Here is a 20,211-nt window from a genome sequence, read left to right on the forward strand (position 1 = left end):
CATTTTTTTCGACAATAAGTCTAATCCTGCTAGATAAAAGAAAAGAGTTTTTTATCGTCAGCCTCGTTTAACATGACATAGGCGATTAGCCTTCAGATCACTGTCCACGAAGGTACTTTGATAAACACTGCCATCTAGAGGTTACTCTCGGGACTAAATGCCTCATCTGTATGCATTAATTTTTTTTTTTTTATCAGTAGTCTTGAATTGCGAGTCAGGATAAATGAAAAGCTCATGGAAACGTACATTTATTGTCATTCTGACAACTCAAACACACAGATCCATGTATCACAAAATATCTTCAGTACTGATGTAAATACACTTGAAAACACAATGAAGCCATGGATCTATTAAAGGATTTGTCATGACCAGTGTCCGGTTATTAAATGCACAGATCATTTTTTTCAGCCTGCAAGAATAAGCATTTATTGAAACATGAAGTTCACAGTGCCCTTGAAAAGCAGGTTGGCACATGGTGTCTCTTTTGATATACTAGTACTATGCGGTGTTGAGGTTTATGTTTTTAGTAGGACAACAGCCATTGACTCAAACAGATGGATGAGTAAGAGTGAGACATCTGAACCTGCAAAAAAATCAAAGAGGACATCTGCGTTACCTTTAGAAAGAAAAAAAATCTAATGCATGATTAAAATAACACACAAGTGCAAAGTTTTGCCCTTAAAGCTTGATTGCGTTTTCAAACAGGTTTCTATATCGACCAATCTCAAAGGGATTCACTGCTACAGTACTTTTCGACACGTTTCAGTAACAATAAAACAAGTAATCACCCAAGGAGATTAGAATACACTGAGAGGAATCAAGCTATAGCACATGCAAGATGGCTGAGGTAACGACAAGGTTGGCAACTGAAGTGGCAAAAACGAAACACTAAAGCCTCTTCTTCATGAAGCATCTATTTCAACACTGGGCTGAAGAAATAAGAGAAACACCTCTCCTGTTAACTCTCCATGCACTATGACCACCGTGGCATTGGCTCATAGCTGGAATCACTAAGAGGCCGAGAAAAATAAAAAATATCAAAGATATTTTTCCAACGACAAACTATCTTGGCATTAAAATTGGCCAAGTTGAACTTTTTTCTTTTTCAGTTTTGTTGTGCAATGCGGCTTGAATGCATTCAGAAATGTAAAAGTCTGATAAAAAATAGCTGTATTTTCTTTTAAGTAATGAGGTTAATTTGGGCAACCCAGAAAACTGACGCTGAGCATTCTGCACAAGGCTCCCTTATTTCCTGACATTTTAAGTCCTTAATTGTGTTTTTAGGAAAGTTTAGTTTTTTACAGAATTTACTGCTCTTTCAAGTTTGGTGAAGTTCACAATCCAACTGGCACAGTTTTCTGTCACAGAGTTCACCACAATCTCTGTGAACCTGTCACGTGTGCTAAAACGATCAAGTTCACAATGGGCCCTTTTCTAAACACCAACACGGAGAAAGTCAGAAGTGCTACATTACAAAAAAAGAAAATCTCACAAACAAAACCAGCTGATTTCCTGTGACCTGGCTGCGACCCTCAAGGAAACTGTTTCTGATTTTTTCTTTTAATTAACACCAAAAACCTCTCAACCATTATGAAATCCTTCAGGTTCTTCTTAAAGTAAAACCTTTGAGTAGATTTTCACGGCGCACCTTTACTGCTCTCTATGCAACGTGGCCATTACTATTCTTCAGAATCATGATGGAAGCCAGTTTGAGTATCGGTCAGTGGTTCGGCCACTTCAGCACTGCGGACAGCTCCACAATCCTGCACCTTGAACTGAGAGTGACAAAACAGGCCACCGGAATCTGTCTGCTCGGAGACAAAAGCTTTCAGTGCAAAATGCGTGATGTCATCGTCCAGGTCTGGCACCCACACCCGCCTCTCATGTACATGCTTGACATTATCGGCTGGGCGCCATCCAGAAAACAAATTGCCAGCCCTCTTGTTTATGCTGCGAAAAGCTGAAAGGTTCTCACTCATCAGCGACGGGGAGGCAGGAGAAAAAGGGGTGAAAGCACTGTGGATGGAAAGAGAATTTCATTTGGATTCCACGGGATTAATTTTTTTTTAAGTCTCTCAAAGCCAGAGGACGGCTAATCAAAACTGGCCTCCCTCTTGCTGTCGTCCTCAAAGCCTCGCACTGAACAAGCTGCTCATCAAAGGGGGGGGGCCTAGTTTGAATACGAGCCCCGAGAGGCGTCTGTACCAAAACCTCTTTCTCTGATTCGCTGTTATTTTCCCGACAAATACAAAAAAAGAAAGAAAGAAAGAAAGAAAAAAAAAAAAAAAGGGAGCCGGGTCCCACCAAGGTGGTGAGTGTAGTACGGTAGTTTCTTTGGAACAAACAGCGCTGCAGTGCATCAGCTAATAGAGCCGGGCTCCAGAGGGAAGCTCAATGTAGGACACTTTTCCTCTTCCTCCACTTGAGCTATTAATACACCCAAACAAAAGAAAAGAGGCTTAATGAGGCGGCAACGGGGGAACTCATGCGTACCAAGTTAGACGAGAGCTCTGTAGTGTTTAGCTCCGAGGATTCCAGCTTTTCATACGCCGACAGAACCATCTCTGCGGTTTGGAGGGTTACGACGCGCTGCACGTAAACGCCTCCCGTGCAGGCACGGCGTCAGCGGGGCCTCTCTGGCAACGGCCAGCGCGGAAAAAGCAACAGTCATAAACTGTGCATAGTTTTAAGCAGTACAATGTGCTTAACTCAAGAGTGAATAATGCTGGATCCCCTTCAGAATCTGTGAAGCAAGACACTTAAAACGCAAAGCGTCCAAATCGGGGGGACGTCTGACATATTTAACCGGTGGGACAAACGGAGATGACAAAGCGTTTTCTTTGCATATTTTGCGTGACAGGAAAGGTCTCATGCAGCTCAGAGCAGCTACCTTGAAGTTAATGCTTTGGTTTAGAGTGCATTAAAATGGAAGTAGATGAGGGAGAGTATCTAAATGCACAGTAGTCCAAGAATTTGTATCCTGATTGAGCAGAGGAAACGGTTTCTCACCCCCCCCCCCCCACACACACACACACACACACAACCACCCCTGTACATATTAACAGAATGCAGGATTACAGTTTTTTGTAAACTGGCTAAGACATGAGTAAGAAAAATAAAATTACAAGAGCAACGGCGTGATCCTGCCTCACTACTCTGGCTAAAAAGCAATACAGTAAAAATGTCAATTTACAATATTCAGTATATATATATATATATATATGTATTTTCTTTTCTTTTTTAAAGTGGGTTTTGGTGTTTTTAGTCCAACACACTTCGAACAGTTCAAAGTCCCTAATTAAAGGCCCAGTGTGCAGGATTTATAGTGGCATCTAATTGGAGGAACGAATACTGCAAACAATCTTAGCGTGAATTATTTCTGATGTTCCCATTTGATCTCACAATTTCCTTAAATGAGTTAAGAAAGCCAGAGCGGGTCTACCTTCTGGGATAACATAAATAGATGGTGGCACAAGCTGGCCACCTACTGGTAAGCGGATCTGCTCTTGCGGTAAATATAAAGGTTTATTATTACCACAACACACAAACAAATATTAGTTGGTGTTTTTTTTAATGTAATTTTTATCCAACTAAAAAACATAGACGACGTCTATTTTTATTACTCCAGTACGCGCCAAAAGATCCCTTTGAAATGTTGCACACGAGGCCTTTAAGTCGAAAAAGCTATTCAAGTAAACAAACCAACGCGGGATGAAGAAGCCGCCCCTCCCCCGGAACAAACGGCGGCGAGGAAGAGAGACAAAGACGAGGCTGATATTTCGGTTGACATCATGCACCAGGGACTTCACTCCAACCTTGAAGTGAGCGCTGTCCCGGCAGTGCACGGCTCACCGCGTCAGTCATGCAGCACAACACTGTAAATAGAGCACGGGGTGGGGTGGAGGGTTCTAAAGAAACAAAAGACAAGGGGCCTTTTTTTGGGGACGTCAGTCCTCCTTTTTTTTTTTTTTTTTTAAATAAAGCTTAGATATTTTTTATCGCCATTTTGTTTCCTTTGAACAGGAAGCCGACCGTAGCTGCCCCTTGACGCGATTGCCTCGCGCCACGCCGATCTCCGCTTTCCATTTGTCACATTTCCGCTCAATCCAATTGGCTGCGGAGATAACGAGACAATTAGAGGGCCGCCCGTGCCGCACAAGGCAAATCCAGCGCCGGGGCTAAAGCGCGCCGATCTGAGCGTCGCAGATTGCTGAAGAGCAGCGGCGCCGAGCCTTGAAGTAGTCATACTCCCACATCACAGGCATAAATAAGTCTAAATTTAGCTCTTTTTATGGGGTCATATCCCCTCAAGCGGCAGAACTTTCCATACAACAATAAAAAAAAATAAAAAAAAACACAGACTTGGCTGAACGTCCACATTTTTCTCCAGAAGGAAAAAAAACAACAACGATGCTTGCTTCTTCTGACCTTAGGAGGAAGGAAAAATCACTTCTTGGACCACTGGGTCGACCCGCAGTTCTTCCATAAGCGTCGCCATGATTAATAAATAAATCCTAAAAAGACTTGAGTTACATAAGTAAACTGCTCCACAACCATTAACCAGAGGAGAATGGTAGAAATCTCTTCTTGCCTGTAGCAACTGTACAAGTGTGTCTCAGTGATATGCTCCGAGTGCTGCAAATCCACCAGAATCACAGGAAATACAAAAAAGGAGACGACAACTCGCACATGAAACAATACATCAAATCAGACATCAGAATGCACGGCTGACAGGGAAAAAAAAACCACAGAAAATCATAAAACCTCTGGATCATAAATTCTCCCCCCCCCCCCCCCCTCTAAAGACGTGCTGTATTCATCATTTCTCTTGGGATCAGCCTTAACCATTAAATAAGTTAACAATATATAGCTTATCATAAATAAATCTCAAGTCTCTAAAAATCACATATAAATTGATCCACCTTGTAAGAGGCTTTCCCAGGAAGGAGCGGATGTGCCACATCCCTTCTTTCCCTTGAAGCACAAACGCACACGTAGCATCCGCGATGTAAACACGACGACTTTCCCTTTAAAACTTGGACGAGGACGCAGACGTGGGACGAGGACGAGGACAAGGACGAGGGGACACAGTGAGCTGCGACTCTGATGACCGGACCGAAGGCGTCAGTCTCTCTGGCGTCCGACAGCCCTTTTTTTTTTTTTTCCCTCCCCCGCTATTTTTATTTTTTTATTTTTTATTTTTTGGACACATCAGGGACGATGTCCTCCCAGTCCCGTGCCTGATTGATATAGCCTGCGCACGAAAGTGAGAGAATGAGAGAAAGAAAAGGAATCGTCTATTGCTAGTGATGGCTGATTGGTGCTGAGGCGACGACGGCCGCCGCTCCTGCTGCATGCTCGGTTTTCTTTTTTGGGGGACGAGGGGGGGGGCGAGGGGGCGTGCAAGATGTCCATGCAATTGGAGCCAGAAGCGGAGAAACGGACCCGGACGGGGAAGGAGGAGGGAACGCCTGTGGTTCGTGGAAATGTATTCGATTTCCGGTTTTGTTTTTTGTCTCACTATCCTTCCGTGAAGCCAAAAGCCGTGTGCGCCGCTTCCCGCTCGCCGTCCGCGCCCAGCGCCACCGGCGTGCTGTTGCAGGGCTGCAGGCCGGCGTCCCCCGCCGGCGAGGTCTTATCGTGGGACTGCGAGGAGGAGGACGAGGAGTGGGTGCTCTCGCTGGAGCTGCTGCGCGTCTCCGTGCTCGTGCTCGTCTTCTTCATCTTCCGCCTCTTTGCGAGCGGCGCCTTGTCCACCGTCTGCAGGCGGAATCCTTCCCGTTTGCACTTGTTGAAAGCCTGAAGTAGAAGAAGAAGAAGAAAAAGAAGTAGTCAGACTTTTTTGCAGAAATTTAAAATTGAGTATTTGTCAGAGGTGGTTCATTCCAGCAGTCCTCAACCCCTGGGCTTCAGACCGGTACCGGTAAGTGGGTTATTTGGTACTGGGCCGCACAGAAAGAATAATTAACTTTTGTTTAATTAATTCAGTTTTATTTATTATCTGAGCCCCAACAATTTTATTTTGATAAATTACTGGATTCTCTCCGTTACGTCCGTCTATGGCTCAAGTCTTGACAACATGAAAGAGGAAAAGGTCCATTGAAGAGACAGAAGAAGAGGCCACGACTTTCAAGAAAAAGGAAGCAACGTTTACCAGACAGTACCAGGAGTTCTACCACTAACACAGATTTTATCTCGACAGAAGATTCCTACGCAACAAGCCCACTCTGCTTAACATGCGGCGACCGGCTCTCTAATGAGGCAGTGAAGCCTTCAAAACTGCTTTGCCACTCAGAGACCAAGCACCCTGCATTAAAAGAGCAGCCGCCTTTTGAGTATTGAGAAAGAAAATATTATGTTGTTATGTTGTTGTCGCCGTGTTTAGAGGACGCTGCTAATGAAGTTCCAAGAGTGTACACAGTGGATTCACGATTATTATATTAAGAAAATACCACAGTTTTCATGCTGGTCCCTGAAAATATTGTCAGATATTAAACAGGGCCATTTGGGGCCGCTGATTTATTCAACTTGAAAGTTTTGGATATAAACCAAATAAGATATTTAGGGGGACAAACGCTTAGCTTAAATATATTTGCTTGAAAAAATAATTTAGGGTAAATTAAATCAACTTTTAATAATCATATTCATTGATCCACTGACAAGCTGTTCATTCCCACTGGGCTGCCATTCACTGAGCATCTGCTGCTTGGGAACATGTACAATAATTAGCAAGCTCGCACTTCCGTTCCGTACATTGAACGTAGCTTTGACGCAAGTGTGGACGGAGGCGGTGGATGAGCCCAGGATGTCTGGGGTCATGAGCGGGTTTGAGGACAGCTGGCTGTCGTCCTGCAGCCAGGCGTTGTAACGGAGGCCGCACATTTTAATCCTCTTGTTTGGGTCCACCGTCAGCAGCTCTGCGGGAACAGGACACAGACAATTAGCGCCGGCTTCACTCGGGTGGAGCGCGGGAGAGAAAAGTCCCCTTGGCCGGTGTGTGACCGAGTGCAGGCCGGACACACACACACACACACACACACACACACACACACACACACACACACACACACACACACACACACACACACACACACACACACACACACACACACACACACTTTTAGTGGGTAGACTCTGATAAGCCCATCCCCATCGAACACATCTGTCCGGCCGCAGCTACTTCAACAACAACAAATAAAGTTTCAGCAATCAACGTAAAAAACATCCTTTTGATCATATTTCAACATTGTGTCATAAAAACATACCGATACGTATCTTTGCGGATTTTTCAGTGGTTGTACGGTAATTCTGAACCTTTTTCCAGTGTTTGTACAGCACAAAGAGGTTAAGTGCTCACCTTGTATGAGGTCCTTGGCCTGCTGGGACACATTTCTCCAGGCCTCGCCTTCGAAGGAGAAGTCCCCGTGTTTGATTTTCTTCATGATCTCCTCAGCGCTGGTGTGGGTCAGACTCTTCTCCTGACACTGGAAAGGCACCTGGCCGGACAGCATGGTGTACTGCACACACACACACAAACACACAGGTTTGTGAAGTTTGAACGAGATGGACTCTGCGTGACAAAACACCACCTACGTTGGCTTTTTAGGATATCCGTTATTTATTCTTTTACTGTACTCTATTTATTCTTATGCACTTTATGCACAAGAATACACTGTATGCACTGTGTGACTGTGACGCAGCTGAGGAACTGAACTTCCTACGAGATTAAAAAAGCACTAATCTAATCCAATCAATTTGTTTTCCCGGTGTGACGAAAGACAAAACCACAACCTGCAGAGAAACTTTTGACTTGGAGACGCCACTTCACTAAACAAGCATCAACTGCCCGATGAACAAAAGTGTGGAGGTGTTGTTCGCTAAAAAAAAACCTTCAGCCAATCACAAAGTTCGGCTGTCGTGCCACACGTGTGCTCACCGTGGTTACAAGCGGCAGTAAAGTGAGGAGCCGTGAGCGCTGGGCACGGTGGACAGGAGACTCTCACCTTGGCCTTGTTGTTTCTGGCCTCAGATTACTCATTAGAATCACAGCGGTCGGGAGCGGCCCTGTTGGCGCAGGACGATCTGTCGTGTCTTCTTCCCGCTTCCTCCCTCCCTCCCTCCCTCTCTCTCTCTTTCTGTGTTGGCTCGCTTCGCTTGCAGGGCATTGTGCACACAGCCTGCCAGAAAGCATTCCATCAAAGCCTCTATGAGGCAACACCGCTACTGCACGGCCCTCAGGGGGGCAACGTTGCGTAAGAGCACTCGGACAAGGAGGCTCGGGGCTCTGGACGGATGGCCGGGCGGCCGTCCGACCAGCCAGGGGTTCGCCGCTGGTCTCTCTGCTCTTCTTTTCTGCCGACCCCTTCCCCTTCCCTTCCTCTGAGCAGAAAGCAGGTTGAACTGCAGTTGAAGGTTTTCGCTGCCAGGAAGCGCCATGGTGCAGCTCCGGGAGCCGTGCTGGCAGCTCTGCGGTAAGCCTTTAATTGTGTCAGCTCACCACAGGAAGCTGCTGATGGAGGGTAACGTCAGGCGGAAAAGAAAAAAAAAAAAGGCTTGAAAAGAAATTTTACCTGCATTCGCTGAGACGTTGACGCAAGAGAAATAGCCCGAACGGCTGAACTCTGCCACATGTAAAAGCCGGCTGGCAGAATATAAATGGCTGCAGTGAATGATTAATTCTATTAATGGGGGCGAGGGGGAAAAAACAGTCAACTGCGTGTGGAGCTCAGGATTAACCATCAATCTCAAAGTTCACCAAGCTGTGAAAAACAACTTGAATGTGGATTTTTTTTTTACAGCACATTTATAATCAGGCCACTTTGAGCAATATGAAAAAAAGAGATTTGTGTATATTCGTAAATGACGACGCTAGAAAATGGAGTTAATCAATGTTTTGATTGAATCGTGACTGAGCAGCTTTAATCTCCTGAAACTGCTCAATGTCTGATTCCAATCTGTGAGCATTTTCTAGCTTGAACATATCCTGCACTAAACAAACAGCAGGTCTTTTTCCATGCATGCAAAGGTCAAAATATTTGGAAAAATTCCAAAGAATACAAAACCAATCAAAGACTGGTTGTACTCATAGGAGCAACGGCGTGTGATACATTATAATATAAAAGCTTGCAAAAAGCAATAAATAGATATAAATAAGATGAGATCAGACATTTTTATAGATAGCAATATATTAATATCAGAATATCAATATAATAATACAAAGGGTTTTATGTCTATAAAAAAGAACCAAAAACAAAATTGAAAATTCCACAATATATGAATACTAATAAATAAGTCACTCAATAAACTGGGTTAGTTTAAGTACTTTTTTTTCTGTCTGCCCAACGAGGTCTATTCTTGCTTAAACCTGAAGTGACACAGCGCCCCCTTTCACCCACTCACCAGAATAACCCCCAGACTCCACAGGTCGCAGGACTCGTCGTAGCCGTCGTATTTGAGGATCTCTGGCGCGGCGTACTGCAGCGTGAAGCAGGGAGTCTTCAGGAGCTGATTGTCGGGCGGCTTGAGGCGGGCGAAGCCAAAGTCTATGATTTTGATCTCGGAGTTCTCGCTCTCGTCCGTGAAGAGCAGGTTCTGGCGGGCGATACAAGACGGCAATCATTTCTAAATTGGACATCAGGACTCGGCCTGACCAGGTACTCTGAACCTGTTTTGGGGTCAAACAATTTCGCACTTGTTGCGGTGAAAATTGCAGAGTAAGAATAAGTCATCAGTGGCAGAACCGCCGTGACTTTTATTTTTATTTTTTTGGTAACTTCATGATTGTGCATGTTTCGTTCTTTCGGCCTATGTGACAAAAAGAGCCACAGAGAGCAATACCTCGGGTTTGAGGTCCCTGTGCACGACCCCGACGTCGTGCATGTGGCTGACGGCCGACACCAGCTTCCTCATGATGCGGCTGGCCTCCGTTTCGCTGAAATGCTGCTTCCTGCGGATCCTTTCCAGCAGCTCCCCTCCGCCCAGCAGCTCCAGCAACAAGTACGTGTGGAGCTGCAGCAAACACAGCAAATCATACTGTGTTGTCAAATAATATAAAAAGTACAAAATACTAAATAAGTACTTACTCTCGCAGCCTGTTTTCCCCGACAACATTAATAATAAACTACAAAGCATAAATAATGAAAGAATTAATAAATAGTAAAAAGTAGGGGGGAAAAAAGAGAGAAAAGAAACACTTATCTTTAATCCCATGTTGGTGAGATCAAACCGTAATGGCATTGAGCAAATTGAAAGGGGCCAAACTAATTGTGGAGGGAATAATGTGTCTGGGCCACGGTGTGGAGTTTCTCATTAGCGCCGGATCCGCGGAACAAAGGCGGGACTCGGCCGGCGCGGGGCGAGACAGCGGTGCTTTGATCTGGGTCACGGGCCTCAGAGGTACGGCAATAACCCCCCCCCCCCCCCCCCCGCCCCCCGGCAGCTAATCAGACTAAAGTGGTGCTCCTGTGCTTGGAGGAGCGCGGCTAATGAACCTGTCCGCAGTCGGCCACACCTTCCCAATAACTGGCGGAGAGCTCCGGTTGGAGGGAGTGCGCGCACTTCATTTGTCTTGCCGGCGCTGCCGGGATAAACGTGACTGAAATCTGGGATGTTTTCCTTATTCAGCGACACAAAACTGGAGGTTTAGCACGGCGATGCGTGCGCGCGTGTGTGTGTGTGTGAAACACTGAGGACTCGTTCCTCCAAAACACAAGTCAGACCTTCGAGCAGCTTCCCCATTAATGCTGCCCCACATTCAGGATGTAATAAGGTTGGCCGCCTCCCCAGGAGGCACCGCTCCTCCCCCAACCCCCGCCTCCCCCCGACACAGACGTGGCGTAAACTGCGCTGCTCGGCCGTACCTGATCGTGGTAGATCTCATGCAACTTGACTATGTTGGGGTGTCCGTCGCAGAGTTTCAGCGCTGCAATTTCCCGCTGCGTTTGTGCCTCCATCCTGCCGCAAACCCCAAACAGGAAGTCAGAACGTTTTTGACAAAATTCAACATAACTGATTTTTTTTTTTATAAATTGAGGCGTCTTGTGTGTTTTTATGAAGAGCAAACATGTTATTTTTGTGTAAAACGATTAACTTTTGGAGTGTAATAAATGGTTAATTACATGACTATATATTTTCTTTTTAATAGTTCAGCTCATGCTTTGGAAATTATGGTGCAGAGAAAAATTGACTGTGAGCAGACAACTGAAACAGTTGACCCTTATAGAGGCAAGGGGGCTGCAGATTTGTGAGTAGGGCTGTATTTATATCTATGTAAACCCTCTGAAATACTTAAAAAAATAACATAACAAATCAAAAATCACAGGCCTGGCTGACAGCAGCTGAGAGGAGGAACTACGTGACAAACAAGCAAAAGCGCCCGTCGTCTCCTACCTCTTGCTGACGATCTTCACGGCGTACTTCTGTCCCGTCTTCTTGTGTGTGCAGCATCTGCAAATGGAGAAGCTTCCTTCTCCCAGGATGCTGTCCCGCAGGTCCATCTCATAACTCATGTAGAAGGGGGAATCCTGCAGGGACAAACCAGTTTGTTTAGTTCAGTTGCTTGTAATAGGATGCTCCTCTAAGGAAGATAACAAGAATTAAATAGAGGACTGATTTCCACCGCCCCTATAAAAAGAAGTTATCTTAGTGAATCTCATTGAATTGTACTTTTAATCCTCACAAAAATAAAGATGTCTCTCGACAATTTGGAGAATCTGATTTGCGTTTAGATGATTGACACAAACGGTTTATAAAATAAAACTGACTTGTTTTAGACAATCACTATAAAAGTCTTATGATAATATCACATCAAAAAGGTTTATGTGCAATGCAGTACATTCAGGCCGCAGTGAAAACAGATACTGTATAAAAAAGGGAGTCACTGCGGGAGAAGAGGCCTCATCTGTCTGTTAGGGCAGGACATTAGCTTAAGTGTGTTTGTACGGCGGGGAGGTGGGATCCCGGTCCATTTAGCCGACCTTCATCATGGCGCTGCGGGCCACGGCGGCAGAACCCGGCCTCTCGGAGCCCCCGCACAGCTGGACAGGGTCGTCCATCACAACATTCCTCTTGAACAGGATGGAGGGGGCCATGAAAGAGTAGCCCTGAGCACAGAAACACACGGAGCCCAAAGTGTTTACTTTATGCAGGGGTGGGGGGGGCGAGGAAGGGCGAGCCAAGGGTTAGCCAAGAGAGAAACAAAACAGTCACGGCTGTTTACGGTTGCAAAAGAAAAAAATGCGGGGGGGAGGGGGGGACCTCTCCAATGTTACACTGCTGCCATGAATACTGAGTCTGATCAGTTGCTGACATTTGCGAGAGCCGGGTTTCACTCGCGCGGCTGCAAATTTTTGAACTCCACAATAAAGCGTAATTCAGTTAATCTGTGAGTGACAGAAGCTGTCCAGCTGTTCCTATTGTACGATGCGGGGACGCGGCACGCTGCCTGTTTAATTCCAGCGGTGGGGAGCCCAAAGCATTGGGCTGGTATTTATCTCGGCTTTTCACACACACACACACACACACACACACACACACACACACACACACACACACACACACACACACACACACACACACACACACACACACACACACACAGCTGCGTGGCGTGCGCTGACAGCCGCGGATGGACGGAAGCATGGATGGGTGTTGAATGAATGAGATGCCCTAAATTGCCGGGCCTGAATATTTGATTGCTCTGCCGTGAAATTACATCTTGGCACACTTAATGCAATTTTAATTTTGTTTTGTGAGCCACGGTGGGGAGCGCGAGTGCGCCGTTTTTAAAACTGGGATTGCTGTCGTTATCTCAGAGATTGCTGGGCTTGCAAATTATAAAGACCAGCGAAAATTTCGGGCTGAGCTGAATGGCAGCTGAGAGCGGCGGGGGGCGGGTGGAGGGAGAAAAAAAGCCAAGATGAAGTTGGCAATCAAAGGGTGAAGGCGTAACCGAGACAGACGTGGCGATGCTCTTCAAGTGTAACCTTTTATTCCACGAGAGAAGCCCGTTAATGGATCTATTGATCTGCCAGGCTCAAGCATCCAGAAGGCAATCAGAGTTGAAATTTCATGCAATACATCAGACAGCCATCGGCTGGCACGGAGCTGCGGGGCCGCATTACGGTTCAAAGCTACATCAAAAATAGTCATTCACATCTGTTTCTTCAATGAGGGCTCCATATGGCAGCAATTACCCCAATAAAAGAGACCCTTTAGTCAATTTGAATACGAGTGCACACAGACAGACTCATGTTGACTTACAGCAACCTTTTGAGGACATTCACAACTTCACTTGATTACTTCGATTGCCATGGAGTGTGTCAAATATAGTCGCAGGCAGAGAGGGCCATAGCGTGTGGCGTGATGTCTTTTTTTGTTTTGTTTTGTTTTGTTACACGCACTACCTGCATCCAGAGCCCCAAAAAAAGCCAAAAGCAAAGACTAAAAATCAGCAAAATGCAGAAGCGAATGTAAACTATAAATATTTAAAGAGGAACGCCGAGCTGCCCCAGTGTCCCTGTCTGCAAACACGTGTTCGACATCTCCGTTCGACATCTCCTCCCGCCGCCTACCTGGAAGATGCGGTCGCAGTTCTGGGGCAGCGCTGCGGGGGAGTAGGTGGGGTCCATCTCCGTGAACTCCTCGGCAAAGTTGCTGACGTCCAGCTCGTCCCGAATGACCGGCTTGAAAGGAGCCGGCACCTTCTTCGCAGAAAGATCCTCCCAGTTTATTTTCTGAAATTAGTAGCAATTGTATTTAATTTTTTTTTTAGGATTTTTACAGGTCTTGATGCCTAATTGTGATTTGTCTACATTGACCTCCAAATGTGAGCAAGAATCTGGACAAAAACTCTTGGCATCTCCAAGAACCGTCGCAGCACCAGGCAGCACTGTACAGTGCGACAGCTTTCGCCGCATTTGCAAATAAAAATCATCCTGCGCGAAGAGAAAATATGTGTCCACTCGCACACGTGTGAATGAGTTGCGCAGGCAGGCATCAAGAACACGCTCATGAAGAGAGAAAACTAGCGTTACTTTTGACCTGTACAAGTTGTTGGTAAAACTACTCCATGGGAGTTGTAGTACTACGTGTATACTATCCATCACAATTCAACTATTGAAGAACTACATTTCCTGGTTCAAATTAATTTCACAAGTTAACTAACTAACTGTCTACTAAATTTTTCTTTGCGCTATGAACATTTTTAACTTGCTAGCAGCCCTGCCAGAGAACTCACTACAGACACATTAAATCCAATTCAAATCTGATTTACATCAGCCTGAATCCAATCTGACAACATCGCGTCTTTGTTCCAAATCCAACTCCCCGGGACTTGAAAGGAAAAAGCTGGAACCGGGTCCCTTGAATCGTGAAGTGTGGATGCAGCCAAAGTGGGCCCGTAATGTGTGTCACCAGCCTACTTTGCCATTAAGTCTTCTCTAAATATTGTCGAGAACTGAAGGCAGGAAATGAGGCCCACCTGGTAAAACGGGTGTTTTTTTACATTCTCCGCTCCATTAGGACCCGAGCCCAGCCTCTTCTTTGGATCTTTGACGAGGAGTCGCTGGATGAGGTCCTTGGCCAGCGGTCCCATATCTTTGGGGAAGGGAGGATCTTTTTTTAGGATCCTCCTGTGACGTGTGAGACACATACGGTGAGTGCTGTAGGGAAGATTAGAAGTGGAAAAACAGGACGCGCAGCGGATTTAGGAGGAGCCGTACTTGGCGATGTCTGTGTGAGAGTTGTCGTCCCCGTCGACGGTGAAGGGCGATCCGCCCGTCAGGAGCTCGTACATCAGCACGCCGAGGCTCCACCAGTCCACCGCCTAGATAAAAGTGATAAAGCACCCAGGCATGACTTCTGGCTTCAGGGGAACCGAAAAGCTCAGTCTCACAGTGGAGAGCAAAAAAAATAAAAAATAAGAAAACACATCAGAGAAGGCGGAGCGGGGACTTTGGCATGAAGAATAAAAGCATAAATTACCTTGTCGTGTCCGGACTCTCCGCCCTCGACGATCTCCGGAGCCATGTACTCGATGGTGCCGCAGACTGAAAAGGCTCTTTCCACCTGTTTCATTTTAGAAAATAAATACAGAGGGTATTTACAGATAAATAAAGAAGATATTTGCTTTGCGCAAAACCAGGAAATTACCAAACTCAGATAACCTTCACCCCACTCTGACAACAAGGAATTAAATAAACTGCTCAAACATGACAGTTAGGTTAATTAAAAAATGGCCTTAGAGGGTGCTTAAGGAAAAAAAAAACTAAGCAATGAGAACGAAGGATCATTTTAATATTGGAAAACTGCACCTGATCAAACTCTTTGCTGAGGCCAAAATCTGTGAGGACTATGTGACCGCTCGAATCCAGCAGGATATTCTCAAGTTTCAGGTCCCGGTAGACGATGCCGAGCTGCAAAAGAAAGGAAGACAGAAAGGAAGTGAAACAAGGCGAGGCAGAAAGTTTTAAGTGCACAGAAATCGTACTTTAAACATTCCCTTGACACAGACAAGAGGTCTTGATTGTGTTTAATCTGCTGATTACCTTGTGTAGATGTTCTAGCGCCAACACAATTTCTCCGCTGTACAAGGCCACTTCTTGCTCCTTAAAACGCACCCTTTGCACTAAATGTGTGAAGAGCTCACCGCCATTTACATAATCTATAAAAGAAAAAGAAAAAACCTGTGTGTGAATAGTTCAGCTTTTGAAAAGGAGACAGTAAACACACCCTCATGTTTATTTATACTTGCTCTTTCAACAGTTTTATACAAAGATATATCTTTTTTCAAACAGTTATATTTATATATATATTCCACAGAGTTAAAGCCAATCATAAACTTTTTCCTCAGCTTGCAAAACAAAGGCAGTTTGATGTCGACCGTTCTGACCGAGAATGAGGTGCAGCTTGGTATCCGTCTGGAAGGCGTAGTGGAGCGTGACGAGGAACGGAGACTGGCGGATGTGCTCCAGCACTTGCCGCTCGGTCCGCGTGTGCTCAGCCGTCTTCGCCTTCTGCACAATGGTGGCCTTCTTCAGGACCTTCATGGCGTACAGCTTGCCGGCGTCGTGACCGCTCACCTTCCTCACCAGGAACACCTTGCCGTACGCTGGACAAGGCGGGAGGCGTCTTTTAGTGCACGGCAAACTGACAAGCATCTGTTGTTTATGGCATGCGCGTGTGTACGACAACACGGGGGGGGGGGGGTTGAACGTTCTCCTCACCTCCTGTTCCCAGCACCTTTAACAGCTCGAAGTTCTCAATGCCGACCCTCTCTACGTGGCCTGTCAGGTTGGCTTGGGACAGAGCAGAAGAGTCCATGTTACAACACAATCAGATCGTAAAACTGATGCAGCTCTGATGTTACAATAGTCAAGAAAAGACAGAAACAAATATGTATTCACTTGACATTCCTTCACTCATTTAATTCCATGATATCAAGACTCTTTGGATGGTAAAAATACCAAAAATCTAATTCCAGGCTTTTGCGTTTTTCCCCAGAGGCTCATCTGATCTTTGGGAGAATGAACAGACAGCAAGACTGTTTGAGGCTGCAACTGTTGTTTTTGGCTTTGTTGTACATTTCCCACAAGGACAGGGGGGCAGTTAACGTCTTGCAAAAAACATTGCAATGATAAAGTACTGCATAATAAAATTTACAGTACGTACAAACTAGAAGTTCTGCACAGTAAGAAAGCGAAGTTCTTGAGCGCAAAACTGCAGCTGTTTTTCCTCCCAAGCGATAGCAAGCCGGTCAGGAGGATTTTAAGCTTCCATATCAGGAATAAATGAAGAGACCACCAGGCTCAGTGAAAATGTCTTCACCGTCAGCCCAGCGCTGTTGATACAGACCAAGTGTTAATAACTTGATCAGCCACAGTTGCCCGTTGCCAAAAGCTGCAGCTCATGCATGAGCTCACATCACGGCTTTAGACTCGGCTAAACTTTTTTTTTTGTTTGTTTACGAACTCCTGCCCCAGTTATAAACAATGTGATCTGGGAATTCATTCTGATAAAAGTGAATGCTCATGACTTGTGGTCCGTGAAATGTTGCAGAACGTTCCATTCAGGCTGGAGGAGAAGCTAGCTGAGAAATTTTAAGAAGTTTTACTCAATCGCTGACGCACACTGGAGCACAGCCCGAGGCTCCTGTCGTAAAATGTGCATTTGACAAAGACTGTATAGTCAGTGAACCTCCTGCATCTAAATAGATACCTAAAAAAAAAAAAGAAGCTTGCATCAGACAACTCACCAACTATTCTTGTCCTTCTCATAACAGTTAAAAATAAAATTCCTGCAGACGCAATCGTACTTGCTACATTTACCAGAAAAAAGGCCCAAAAAAGTGCAGCGAGAGCTGTCAACAAATTTAGTACACAATATCACCGAGTATCTTTCTAAATATTTGTCCTGCAGGAGCCGACTGGGCAGAGCGCAGGCTTGGACATGCGTGCACGTCCATTGTAGTGAAGGCATTCCTTCTGTCTCACACTCTGAAAATAGGCTGCTGAGCAATTAAAACGGCTGATTTAATCCGTTGGCTGCTCCTCCGGTTGCACAAGAGAAAAAAACAACAGTGCAACCATTAGGCCCTTTGAGTGCATCTTCCATCATGTTGTCAAAAGCAACGCCGCTGCCTCCCAATTTCAGGTCAGTCACTCAGGTTTGCACAGACCCCAGTCCCTAGTTGAGCCTCATCCCTGTAGCTAGTGCCAATTTTGATATGTATTAGTGACTGAGGTGTCCAACCAGTCTAGTGCATAACAAAAGGAGAACTTTTAGGTCAACACGAGGAACAATATTAAGGCATTCGCTTGGCTTGACTGCACTTACCTCTGTAATTTACCTTAAAACTACATAATTATATCAAAATCCCTCATAGAATAGAATTATAGTGTGAAGTATATTGTGCACATTTTTCATCCAACTGCGACTTTGAGCATATAGCGGAATATTCCACCCATTTCCAGATCTCTATTTTTTTTTTTTTTAGAGAGAGATGTACTACTGTAGCGAAGGTGCTGTCATGTCACAATTAAGTGACAGTGACGTCACAAACAGCTGGCTTCTTGAACTGTGCGTTTAAACACACACAAATAAAACGAGAAGCATTGAGAATAACTAGACCGACTGCGTATTCAGGGAAGGGCAGCAAAGTGAGGGGTGCAGCAATCATGTTGCAGCCTGAAACAGCACCTGCGCACCTTGTCATAAACCGGTTGTTTCTGAGCCGGTGAATCCTCGGCGCCACCGAGGCGTCTGCCTCTTAAAACACTTTTGAAAATCCGTAACGCTTAAAAACAATAAAAAATAAAAAATAAAAATAAAAATAAGACCGGTTTAAAAAAAAAAACAACGCAGCGCTGGCAGAGTTTCCGGTTGGACTTCTCGGGAGTAGCGTTACAATGTGTCGCTCGCAGATGTCAATGCCACGGAAGGAGGAGGGTCACCAGTTCCCACACTTTCACCTCGGGTACGACGAAAGAAATTGCATCAACTTTGACGAACAAAGTCGGAAGACGAAGACCATATCCACGAGAGTGTCCACTTACGAGCTACAAGTCATTAATTTCTTACAGCTCTTCAACAGCTACTTGCTAGTTTGCTGAATGCAATCAAATAGAGAAACCAATAAAGGGGGCTTCGGGTCGAAAATTCGCGTAAAGTTACTAATAGTCGTGAATCACCTGCCTAGACTTGCAAGGCTTTCCCTATACTCATTTCCATGTAGCAGGCTGGCTGGCTGAGCCCCGTTACACGTTATCAACGAGCTTGTGCTAATGTTATTATGGTGCGGCGCTGGCTTCGCTCGACCGCTGGTTATAAAATAGCTGTTAGCTAACGCCGCTGCTTAATTTGCTGGGTCACGTTACTTTGCGTGACTTAAGCGGCGGCCTCGCAGGTAAATGAGGACCGTGGTCGGCAAACGTCTCCGAACCCCCCAACCCCTCCCTCTGCCATTTTTTGGAACCCGGGCAACGTCAAACGTTGACATTAGCTCTCTCACTACGAGTGCCCGTTGACAGTTGACAGCTGCGTTTCGCTGGCGGGGGGGAGTGTGTGTGTGGGGGTGGGGGGCTAGCCAGCTAACCGCTAAATATTTTCAACAGGGCACGTGTCTCGTCAAACATACCGGCGAGCAAAACGGATCGTTCCGTAGGTGGTTTAACCAGCCTCACCGCTTGCTTGCTACTCACCATTTTTCAGCTCAAGTTTCACAGTAAAGAGGTCACCTTCCCTGGAAGATCCCTCCATCGGGGATGGCATCGTAATTTTCGCGTTCCACTGATGTTCAAGGAAGCCCTTTTTTCAGGCGCGGTGGTGACGCCCACAGCTCTCGCGACGTCCCGGTGTAAACATGCAGGGAATGGAGCTATCCGGCGTCAGAAACGTGGGCGCATGCCGTACGGCTAAACACTGACAGATATATTCAAGGAAAATCGCCTTTGAACGTGAAGCAGCGGCAGTACGCAAACCAAGAGGGAACCCTCGTCTCGTCCAGTACGGCAACGCTGCCACTACCTTCGCAACCAGACATTGCCCCCCTTCGCTCATTGGTGTTGCTATGAGAGATTCTGGGCTCTGATTGGATTATTGCGTCACTCTCCCGCCCTCCAGAAAAAAAAAAAGAATGACACAGCCTTCCCTCGTACTTGAGGTGAAAGGATAAAAATGGAAAATTAAATGACAGCGAATTACGCTGACGGCTATTACAAGGAGTAATAGAGTACAACATTGTCATCTGTCACAGAATATTAATACAGGTAACTTGTTCCAGATATTGTTAAGTTTTTTTCTGCTGTTGCTCATCGAGATAAATCAACTTCCTTCTCCGTCATGCTTGTATGATTTAGTGGATAGCACATACATTCTACTTAAATAAAAACGAGTTACATCAAAAATGTGTGAACATGTTCTTGTTACGAATGAAATTGCAAATGATATAGGACCAATAAAAAATAAATTAGTATTCAAACTTTTTTTCGAATCATTGTTATTGAAAGAGTGGGATTCTCCTCATCAGTTCATCTACCTAAGACCTCTCAGAGTCTAGGTGGTGCGACAGATGTATAAGGTTATTCAAATGTCAGTGACTGACTAATAATATGCCAGGCTTTATACTTTGACTCCAATCTAGATGAGACGAAGCCCTTCATCTTGATGTCAATGTTGGTGTAGTTCAACAATATGTACACTAGATGTCATATTTGT

The 20,211-nt window shown here is 45.4% G+C and overlaps 1 protein-coding gene across 1 annotated transcript; it reads right to left on the reverse strand.

Moving 5' to 3' along the window:
* Positions 1 to 232: 232 nt before the first annotated feature.
* On the reverse strand, positions 233 to 19,541 carry rps6ka5 (ribosomal protein S6 kinase, polypeptide 5). The gene is made up of 17 exons (XM_076023193.1): positions 19,197 to 19,541; positions 16,224 to 16,295; positions 15,890 to 16,108; positions 15,546 to 15,661; positions 15,312 to 15,413; positions 14,983 to 15,066; positions 14,721 to 14,824; positions 14,480 to 14,630; positions 13,572 to 13,733; positions 11,976 to 12,101; positions 11,389 to 11,522; positions 10,860 to 10,953; positions 9,838 to 10,008; positions 9,400 to 9,591; positions 7,358 to 7,517; positions 6,754 to 6,917; positions 233 to 5,799 (listed from the first exon to the last, which is right to left on the reverse strand). The coding sequence occupies exons 1-17, from the start codon at positions 19,264 to 19,266 to the stop codon at positions 5,521 to 5,523; spliced, it is 2,400 nt and encodes a 799-aa protein (XP_075879308.1). The 5' UTR covers positions 19,267 to 19,541; the 3' UTR covers positions 233 to 5,520.
* Between the last annotated feature and the right edge of the window lie 670 nt (positions 19,542 to 20,211).

This window comes from Nelusetta ayraudi, unplaced genomic scaffold, assembly GCF_046127955.1.
Source record: "Nelusetta ayraudi isolate G7.1 ecotype Tasmania unplaced genomic scaffold, CSIRO-AGI_Nayr_v1 ptg000015l, whole genome shotgun sequence".
In the NCBI taxonomy this organism is placed as follows: Eukaryota; Metazoa; Chordata; class Actinopteri; order Tetraodontiformes; family Monacanthidae; genus Nelusetta; species Nelusetta ayraudi.

Coding starts and splice junctions, on each gene's coding strand:
- rps6ka5 (XM_076023193.1), bottom strand. CDS start 19,266: ATGCCATCCCCGATGGAGGGATCTTCCAGGGAAGGTGACCTCTTTACT. Junction 12,102..13,571: donor ACTGCGACCGCATCTTCCAG/GTAGGCGGCGGG, acceptor TTCTGTGCTCAG/GGCTACTCTTTCATGGCCCC. Junction 10,009..10,859: donor ATGAGATCTACCACGATCAG/GTACGGCCGAGC, acceptor TGTTTGCTGCAG/CTCCACACGTACTTGTTGCT.